Raw genomic sequence first — 11,088 nt, forward strand, 5'->3', positions numbered from 1 at the left:
TCTCCACTATCAATACACTTTACCATTTTTCATTAAACAAATATACTTATTTATTCCAATTTGTGAATATTACTTTAAAGATTTATCCATCTAAATTTATAAACATTAAGAAATTAATTTACATGATAAGATATAAAGTTAAAAATCGACCTTTTACATTGAACGTTGGGATAGTATGAGGCTACTACAATTGATGCTAACATCCTCGAAATCTGTTAAACCATTCAGCATTTGTTATATAATTTGAAAAATCATTTCCAAAATTCAGAGGGAGAAAGAGAGACACAACTCTCCCAAATCAATCGTCTCTCTTTCTCTATCTCTGTTAATGTGATTCTTCGTGTTTCTCCCATTTTTTTCCTTCTTTTCTTTTTTCCCTTTTACATTTGTATTTTTCATTTTGTTTTTCTTTTTTCCTTTGATTTTTAGTGTGTGTATTTGTGTGTGAATCCATTCGTGACAGACATATATATTGAGAGCTATGAATGAGAAGGCGTTTGTTACCAAAGAGCTCAATGCCAAACATGCAAAGGTGACAAACCCATCTGCTTTCACAATCATTTTCATTGGCAAACTATTTTTTTTTTGTTCTATTTTTCCTAAGGCCGTATAGGATTCCTTAAATTCCCATTCTATATCTAATTATATGCATTTCCCTGTTGAATTGCAATGTCTCGTCTTCATTTTCCTCAATCGATTATGCTGCTAAGTATTTGAATCTTGGAATTATGCAGAAATAGTTAGATTATATTTGCTCAATAAATTTCCTTCCCTTTTCAAGAATAAGGCAGAACTAAAGAATTCGATCAGGTGCAGAGGGATGTTTAGTTCTAAATTCAGTCTATCTTACTTTAACATTACCTAATATTAGCTGCATTGTTAACAAGTTGGCTAAGTCCAGTTGCTCTAAATTTCACTTTTATCAAAACATACTTATCAATTATCACATAGCTTGACTGCAACCATGTTGCATTCAAACAAGTTTTTATTTGCGTAATGCACCATACATGCTCTATTGCTCTTGCTAAGCATAGAACTCGAATTTTCTGTATTTGTGAATTGCAGAATTTTCTGTCTAATTTCTGAACTAAACTAAAATGTAAGCTAGTTCGACAAAATTTGTAGTTAAAACTTGCTTATGCTGATCTTAACTGTAGTTAAAACTGATCCTCTCAGAAAAAGAAAAAAAGAAAAAGCAATTGATATCATGATATCACCATTTGTCTACATGAACATGAGATACTGTTAGTAGCACAAATCAAGATTGTTTGTACGAGAATGTCTTTTTCGTATAACTCATATACTGTTTAAGGTGATTGGCAGATACTGTTGGGTCTCCTTAAGCTGCCCGAAAACAAGGAATGTGCAGATTGCCGGAGCAAGTATGTTCCCACATTTGAAGATAGTTCGATAAGCAAGCATCATGATGAGTTGAGGTTTGAATGAGACAAATAATTGCAAGCGTTGCTGCAGGGCTCCACGATGGGCAAGCATCAACCTTGGAATATTTATATGCATGCGATGTTCTGGAATACACCGCAGTCTTGGAGTACACATCTCGAAGGTTTGGCTACCTATGACATTGGAAGTCATGTTTTGTTTCATACTTATATTTCCTTTTATTGCAACAGGTAAGGTCTACAACGTTGGACACATGGCTTCCCGAGCAGGTTGCATTCATGCAGGGTAAGTCAGTAGATACATGTTTGTGTAGATATTCTTGGTTGATTGATCGAGTGACCTTCGTGCTGTTGTGCAGTGATGGGAAACCAGAAGTCGAACAGCTATTGGGAAGCAGACTTACCAGCACAGTTCTACAGAAGTCCAATTGAAACCTTCATTTATGCCAAGTAACTTCAGTCTTGAAACATATTACTCAATTTGATAAGAGAAAATCATTTATGTCGAAACTAAGCGTTGGTTGCAGGTACGTGGATAGAAGATGGGCTCCAACAACCCCACAGCCAATCCCAGAGATCTGTGCAGAAAGCACCTCCACTAGAAAGGAAATTCCAAAGAAAGCAAGAAGATACTCTTTGGATGAAGAATTTTTCGTCAAGGAAATGCCCAAAATTGCTCCTCCAAAATCACATTGTCGTGCGGTATCTCTTACAACTGAATTATCTGGGATTTTAATTGTTTTTGCATCTCGATCATTTGCCAAATGATGCCAACAACCTCCATCTAAGCAGGAGTCTTTCAGTTTTATGGACGCCATTGATTCAGCTCCGCCTCTTATTAGTTTCGAAGGCTGTTCATCTAGTAAGAATGTTGATACTGGTACGGATCTGTTCAGCCTTCTCTACGTGTCAGAAGAAACACAAGATCGTACAGTTGTGCCTCCATCGCGATGGGCTTCTTTTGAGTGTAAGAACTCTCCGAGAAGCATACTTTTCTGAATGAATTTGAGAATCTTGGGGAAATCACCACCAATATTATTGGTTATCGTTCATATATATATATATATATATATATCCATACTTCTGATTGACACCTAAATGTTTTCATGATGATTACAAGTCTAAATGTTTTTCTTGACTTGGTTTTAGGAGCTGATGCATCAATTGGAATTCTGTTAGATTCCGATGAACCACTGCCATATACATTGCAGTGAATGAGGAAAAATATTCAAAGCACACACAAATATATAAGGTACTTCTACATAACTTATGTCCCATACATAATATGAGAAATGTTGGTTAGTCTCTCCTCTGTTACATCAAGACCACCCAATCTCTGTCCAAGTGAAACACCATTAATTGTTTAGTGCAATATGAAATTTGGAAGATCTCATTACGAAAATATATGTATCTCTTTAAATCTCATCCTAATACAAAGAAAATTTCTCCAAACTAGTATATGATTATTGTATAGATTGCATTCTCTTGTTTCCTTTTTACTTTTTTTCTCTTGGCTTTATGATACATGCACTCTATTGATCCCGATATATATTGCACCTTAATAATTGAGAACGCTATAGTTCCTTAAAGTGTTACTATATCCATATACCACTCTCAGCTCGAGCCAATTTAATTTTCTCCAATTTATTTTTCTTGCTAGCTTGGAGTTGAGCAATCAAAACTGGAGTTCAATATTTGGACATGTCTTCTTAATTCTTTATTTATTACTATTATTATCACTATTACTATTATGGGTTCTTTCTACTCTAAGCTGTAACATATGGGAGTGATCTATGAAGTTGCTTTAGACTACACTTTTTCTCATCTCTTTTATATAATTCCTTAATGGGGCGTTTACTTTTGAGTATTAGTCTTGATACATAAAAATAGTAGGATTAATTCCTTGTTTACTTAGATAAAACTTTGAGATATCCCAAGGCCATTGATTATTTTTATTATTTAAGCTAGTTTTGCTTGTTTCGCATCCCATTGAAAGGGTGAGATTGGAGAAATCCTAATATCGAGGATAGAAATATTCAATCGTGCATCTTACAAATCATGCAAAATAAACACCCTCTAATTATATACTCTCTCCGTCCCATTACAAATGTCCCATTATTTTTGGGCACTAAGATTAAGAAATGTGTAGGAAGTAGATAAAGTGGGTTGGTGGAAATTATTTAAATATTAGGTATAGAGAGAGAATATATTGTCAAAAAAAGAATGAGACATTCCATTATGAAAAGTGGGACATTTGTAATAGGACGGAGGGAGTTAGGGATGTCAATGCAGCTCGAAACCCGTGGGCCGACCCGAATAACCCGACAACATTAGAGGGTTAGGGTTGAAAAATCACAACCCGAAAAAACCTCCAGCCCGATTAGCCCGCACCCGACTAACCCGGAACCCGATAGGGCTAGCCCGAAAATCCGGTGGGCTGATGAAATTGTGACTGATGCATCCAGTTACAACTTCTGCTATGTTTAGATCTATGGTATTTGCTTAAATATATATATATATATATATATATGTAGTCTCATTAAAAAAAATGAAATTAATTAGTTAGAATATATATGTGTGTGTGTGTGTGCAATCTCATTAAAAAAAGTGAAATTAATTACGGATTTTTTGTAGAAATTGATTATTAGTATCTCATTAGTTTAGAAATTAATTAATAGTATCTCATTTTAAAGTGATACTAATTTTTTTTTTTCTGTCAATGAGACGTGCATGGCAAATCCATTAATTATTCAGTAATAATCCATATTGATTCTAGTGCATTGATACATGTTAAATTTTACTATCTCATTTAAATAATTTTGTTTATGTAATCTTGAATATCTTTTATTTTTGCATTTCATGTTTTGCTATATAATTTATATATTTAATATCTATGTATATTTTATACATTATACATTAGATCATTAGGAATAATTTAATACAAATGATAATTTTATTTTTACGCCTTTAACCTGATTAGCCCGATGGGCTAGCCCGAAACCCGAAAGTTTAGGGTTAGGGTTGAAGATTTACAATCCGAAAAAATCTCCAACCCGATTAGCCCGCACCCGACTAACCCGGAACCCGATAGGGCTAACCCGAAAATTCGGTGGGGAAAAGCTTATTGCTTAGTGCACTTGCACTTCTTTCCACACACGAGATTATTTATTTCTTATCGTCTCCATCTAATAGAAATAGAGTGATATCGTGCAACCGACAACACAGCACCAAAATATGAATTTGAAAAAACTGGCTTATTTTTGCTTACTTTATATATATGCCTGCAAGTCATGACTTGGAAATATAGCGTTGTGTGATATCTAAGTTTGGACCATTATGCTCTACTTGAAGATAAGTTTGATGTTTTTAGGTATATTAAATGCCCATTTATTTCATTTTCTGACCTGTTAGATTAGATATTTACGGAGAATACATGTAAAGAAAGACTTACAATTGACTCAGACATCCAAAAGTCATTGATTTATCATTTTGGACATTTCTTCCCAACTTCAGATTAAAAATTAAATAAAAACAAGTAGGAGAGTGTTTGTTGATCAAGACTTAAGCGAAACATATTCAAGAAATAGGTGACTTAAACATATACATCACATTGTTCAAAGTCAGTAGTGAAAGTATTTGTTGAATAATCGTTTTCAGTTGAATTGGTAATCGCTCTAATTATATGTATTATAAAACAAAACTAGATAAGGATTGATTGGTTCCTAAAAGTGATGGATTGAATTTTTGCCATTGCAAATGGGAGCACACTTACATTTCTTGGATCTTTGAATAGTACTTGACATATTAGCTGGCAGTGTGCATCTTATAATTTCTATTATTTTTTAATCTCATACCTTATGTTATGAACATAACTTGTTATCATCATTACAATATATATCCCCAATGTCTCGGTAGATGTTGTTCTAGCAATGAAACGACATAGTTTCACTATTGAAAAAAAGGGCGTGTTAGAGGGTGTTGTGATTGCAACATTTTATCGGTTAGTTGTGTTATTTGTGGCAATTAATCAATAATAATATAATATGTGTATCTTGCTAGATCTTGCTAACTATTTCCATTTGTTTTTTAGTTATCTCACTTCGATTTAAAGGATTGGCGAATGAAACTCTGTATAAATAACTAAAACTTCAGTCATTTTCAAAGAAACAATCATGTGCATGAGGGTTTCTTGTTCAAATTTCCTAAGCTTTGATAGCTATCTTATTTGGCCTTTTTTTTTAAATGTTGCAGGTTCATCCAATGTTCCTAATAATTTAATCGATTGTTTATTTTTTTCGAACACTTTATCATTTTTAATATACCGCTAACCTTATCTTTTCCCACGATTCGTATCTCGCAGACACTTGGAAGTGCTTAAATCAGAACAATTTGTTCAATTGTTATTAAGAGAAGATATGGTCATTATAATTTTTAATAGCAGGAATGCTACCTTTTTCTTCTTTTGCATGCATCATTGTTGCAAATTTAATTCAATAGTGAAAAGTCAAGCCTCGACTCTTAAAGAGGTTTAGAATAGTTGGAGCCCAAAGTTAAGATTAATATACTAGTACTACCGAAAAAAAGATGAATGTACTAATAGTTTACCTAATTAATTAGGTTGAAAATTGTTATAAGATGAAATTCATGTCAATTTTACATGTATTATTGAACACTCAACGTATGAAAAATATCGATAGAGACTCTACACGAGATAATAAGTGCAAGTTTATGAGTACTGTTAAATACCACTTGATATATTAAATCGGTTGATATATAACAATTTGGTAGCTAATAAGTCATAATTGCTTGGCTAGATTTAAATCCAAATAGATGTTAGACTAATTTTTTTTTGCCCATAGATGTTAGACATACAGTGATCGATCAATGGATATAATGCATACTTTCTTTGATCATACATCTAATGCCATGATTAGCCTTTTTCTATAGCCTGAATATTTTAGTAGCAATTTTAATGTGGGCCAGGTAAATGTGTAGTTCATAACAACAATATTCTTACTGCATGATAACAACATCTAAATTTGTTAAATTATGGCAAATATATATGAAGACAAATGTGAACACATGTTATATATTGACCTTTTGCAGGTTACTTTTAACCTATTCACTGTAACGGTTGATTTTTTTAGAATTAAAGTCGCGTCATTTAATCATTTTCATGAGGTTTTCTTCGTTCTTCCCATGATTTTCTTTCACTTTTCACGTTTAATTTAAAATTATTTCCGAAGAAAGATAGTACATCAAATATGGTAGAGGGTTGTCATGTCTCATATATATATATATATATATATATATATATATAGGGTTGGGTTCCGGTGGATCCCTATGCTTATAATAGATCCGTAGATCCAAATCTAGACCACACATTTATGACATGTGGCGCATCAAGATGGTGACACGTGGCAAGGCATTTTAAGGCAAAATCTGGAGAGGGGTAAAATTGGAATGTAATTTTCGAAAAAAAAAAAAAAATTATATTTTCTAAAAATATGTATATTTTAGATGCATAAAGTTTCATACGAGAATGCATGAACTTTCATATAAAAATGCATAAAGTTTCATATAAATATGCATAAGATTTCACCCCACCCCCCACACCCCAGAATCCCACCCCACCCCAGAACCCCACCCCCACCCACCCCCACCTACCCCCCACCCCCCACCCACCCCCCACCCCCCAAAAAAAAAAATTTATTTTTTTAAAAACTGATTTTCTGACCACTGACCCACCCCCACCCCCACCCACCCACCCACCCCCCACCAATTTTTTTTTTTTTTTTTATTTTCTCAAAAACTGATTTTCTGACCACTGACCCCCCCACCCCCCTCCCCCCAAATTTTTTTTTTGAAAATCAGTTTTTAAAAAAATAAAAAAATAAAATTTTTTTTGGGGGGGGTGGGGGGTGGGCCAGCAATTAGAAAATCAGTTTTTGAAAAAAAAAATTTTTTTTTTTGGGGGGGGGGTGGGGGTGGGGGTGGGTGGGGTGGGGGGGCAGGGGCAGGGGTGGGGTGGCGAAACTACCAGATTTATTAAAATGAAATGCATTTTTTGTATAATTTAATGCATTTTTATGTGAAAACTTTATGCATTTTTGTTTGATTTTATATGCATGTGAAACATGCATATTTTTGGGGGGTGGTAATGGGGAGGGTTGGGGGGTGGTGTGGGCTGGATTGGGGGTGGTATGGGGTGGGGTGGTGAAAATACCAAAACTGGAAAAATTAAATGCATTTTTCTGTTCAAAGTTATGCATTTCATGTGAAAACTTTATGCATCTTTGTGTGAAACTATATGCATCTAAAATATATCTATTTTGAGAAAATCTAAAAAAATATATATATTTTTTAATTATTAAATCCGAAAATTACATTCCAATTTTACCCCTCCAGATTTTGCCTTGGAATCCTTGCCACGTGTCACCATCTTGATGCGCCACATGTCATAAATGTGTGGTCAAGACTTGGATCTAGGGATCTATTATAAGCATTGAGATCTATATGATCCCATTCCTATATATATATATATATGGGTGCGCTCCAGTGAGACCCCCTATTTTTCGTGTAACATGAGTACAATGAATAAGGCATATAATACTAATGAACAAAACGTATATCTAATGAACAAGATGTATATACTGATGAAAAATAAAATTTAAAAAATTCGTAATGAATAAGACATATATACTGATGAACAGGGCCGTATATACTGATGAACAATGCAGTATATACTGATGAATAACAAAATTTAAAATATTCTGCTCCCTCCAAGATTCGAACCCTGCGAAAAAAAATCACCCTCCAGATACAATATCAGCCATAGAATTGATAAAATAAACGCATCAGATCGTGCCCTAAATCTCACTAAAATTAGGGGGTCTCATTGGAGCGCCCCCTATATATATATATGATGTTATATACCAAATGTACCATCATTCGAATACATCATGCATAATTTAGTGAGGCTATAAATTGACGTGTAATTATAAAAAATATTGGAAAATAAATCATCGATATTTAGGACAATAAAAAATTGGCGCTTAAAGATTCCGTGACCAATTTTACTCGACTGAATCTTTAGTTTTTTTAGTGAATGCACAATTTGGAATCTAATATAGTTACAAGAGATAGCAAATTAAGTAGTAACAATAGATAGAAAAATCAACCACGATATAGAAAAAATTGCCCAATCACATTTCGGTCAATAAAAAGAAAAGAAATATACAAAAAGTATATATAAAAGGTTCGCTCATACGTCTATAAACCAAAATGTCCATATGCTTTTTATTAAAAGACACAAAATAAAATGAGAAGAGTTATGAAAAATAAATAGATTAATTATTAACTCCTTGCAAATGAATATAAATATATAATTTCTGAAACCACCATCCCCGATTAAAATTGTCAAAAAAAACAATGGATTGCATGATGCATCATGATCTGCAATCATAATTGTGACAATCTTTTAAGCAAAGCAATATATGTATTATGTGGAAGCATGCAGGTGTTTGTCTGCTAAAATGGTAGCTTTGACGCAGTTTTAGAGCACTTGGAAGCTTAAAGCTAAGTGCATCAACCAACAACCTTTTATTTAATGGAGTATATAAATATTGCAAAAGTCACCCCGCCGCCGCCGCCGCCACCATCACCGCCCATATCCTCCACTTTCCACTCACTTGGTCCTACCTACATAACAATCTAACTATAATTAATTTCATCTGCATGTAAGTTATCGAATTCTTGTTATTATGTTACTAATTTGTTGCTAATTACTCCCTCCGTTCCATTGATAATGTCTCATTCCATTGATAATGTCTCATTAATGCTTAGCACGATTATTAAAAAAGAGAGAGATAAAAAGATAAAAGTGATAAAAATAATGGAGCTCATAACTTTTTGTAAGAAAATATGATTTCCTTTTTGAAACATGTCATATTAATGGAATAAATGAAAAAGGAAAGTGAGTCATTTTTTTTTAGAACAAAGGAAAGTGAGTCATTGTTAGTAGCACATAGAGAGTATAATCTAAATGAGAATAAGGGGTTATAAATAGGGTTAATAGTAGTCTTTACCCTATTTGAAAGACAAAAACAAAAATATACCCATTATAAAAGAAATGTATAAAATGTACCCTTTTTGAGGTTGAAAGGACTAAGATACCCTTAAAATAAAAAGGAAATACCAAACAAATCCCCTTCCCCCTAAATCCCCAAATCGTAGACGCACTCTCTCTCCACCGCGCCTCCGGCGCCTCCACGCCGCCGACGCCTATAATTGGTAGTGAATATATCTCTGCAAATTCAACATCAAACACAAAACGAAATAATTTTTAATTATTCATCTTCAAAACCCCAAAGCTTCTTCAATTGTGGGTTTCTTCGATTCGATCATAATCTATTGCTTTCAAAGGTATATTGAGGTCTTCTATACATGAGTTATTGTTATTCAAAACTATTTTATGGTTTATGAACAACATTTTTGAATTGAGTTGATATATTTCGAAGATTCGCGTGTTTGTTCTATAGTGCTCGATTTGCGAACTTCGCTCGACACTTAATGTCGAGCATATTCGCTCTCCACGCTCGACATCTTCGCCTTGCTCAGTAGTTCAATGCTCGACGCTCGACGCCTTCACCTCGTGTTGGGAACCTTGTGGAATATCCTAACCCTTGTTTTGATGATACCAAAATTCATAGGACTTAATTGTAATAGACTAGAATTGTTTTGAACTCAAGTGTTAGAGTTCGTTTCTAGTTTAGCTTGCGGTGTCGAAGACTGAAGACTGAAGACTGAAGAACGAAGGACTGAAGACTGAAGACTGCAGATACCAACTGAAGTATCAGTTGAAGAATCAGTTGAAGACTGATTACTTAATGCGCGCAATGGACTGATACTAAAGTCAAGTATCGGTTGAATATTCCTCCTCGGACTGATCTTCCAACGTTCAGAGGAAGCCACGTACTCACAAAGTACAGCCGCATTAAATACAGAGATCTCAGGATCTTATCTCTGCAGAGGTCATTCCTATCTGGTGGTTACTTTTCAGAGACGTCACATCTCCTGTCCATCAAAGAGAGTCGTTTCCACCCAGACAAGGAACCTCGAAGATTGAAGCCTCAGCCCAAATTCAAATTGCTCTCCAACGGAAGAAATCTTGAGGACGATTTATGCCAACGGATCTATTCAAGAGTTCTCCTACAAATAGCGCTCGAGGATTACTTCAACCTTCACCGATTCAACGACATAAGCTGAAGCTCTGCCGAAATTGCTACTCAGCCTTAAGCTTAAACAACCCAAAGCTTGAATCGAAGAAGAGAATTTCAAAGCCAAAATCAGTCACTGCTGATTACATACATTCTCTTAGACCTTAGGCAAAACTCTGTTCACCTAGAAGCCAAAGGTCAAACTTGCTTCAAAGAACTTGTTCTTTGTAAGTATAGTTGGCACTCGTTCAAACCTCCCCCCCATAAGAGTGTTTTGAGTGATTCGGAGGTCAGAAGGGTTTTCTGTCTCTGAGAGTCTTAGCACGAGTTGTGTTAAGCAAGAGAAATCCGACGCGAGTGAAGCGTGGGTACTGAAGAAGGGTTTTCTTCAGTGTACGGTTGTGTGCACCCGGCAAGCACACGGTTTGGTTTGCAGTGCACCTGTTAAGCACTTGCGGAGTGGATTGTTG

General features: G+C 34.6%; 1 protein-coding gene across 3 annotated transcripts; it reads left to right on the plus strand.

Annotated features, from left to right (window-relative positions):
* The first annotated feature begins 258 nt into the window (after positions 1-258).
* Positions 259-3,212, plus strand: LOC131019573 (probable ADP-ribosylation factor GTPase-activating protein AGD15). 3 transcript variants are annotated; one of them, XR_009100343.1, is made up of 9 exons: positions 259-532; positions 1,324-1,382; positions 1,474-1,564; positions 1,632-1,686; positions 1,760-1,850; positions 1,928-2,102; positions 2,193-2,367; positions 2,550-2,652; positions 3,061-3,212. XR_009100343.1 is itself a non-coding variant. In XM_057948148.1 (8 exons), coding segments are annotated over exons 1-8 (699 nt in total). In that variant the 5' UTR covers positions 260-481; the 3' UTR covers positions 2,552-2,858. The 3 variants fall into 3 exon arrangements, 1 of the variants encoding a protein (XP_057804131.1); XR_009100342.1 differs by having other exon boundaries at positions 2,550-2,651; positions 3,056-3,212; XM_057948148.1 differs by lacking the exon at positions 3,061-3,212 and having other exon boundaries at positions 260-532; positions 2,550-2,858.
* Positions 3,213-11,088: the final 7,876 nt, after the last annotated feature.

This window comes from Salvia miltiorrhiza, chromosome 4 (genome assembly GCF_028751815.1).
Source record: "Salvia miltiorrhiza cultivar Shanhuang (shh) chromosome 4, IMPLAD_Smil_shh, whole genome shotgun sequence".
Classification (NCBI taxonomy): Eukaryota; Viridiplantae; Streptophyta; class Magnoliopsida; order Lamiales; family Lamiaceae; genus Salvia; species Salvia miltiorrhiza.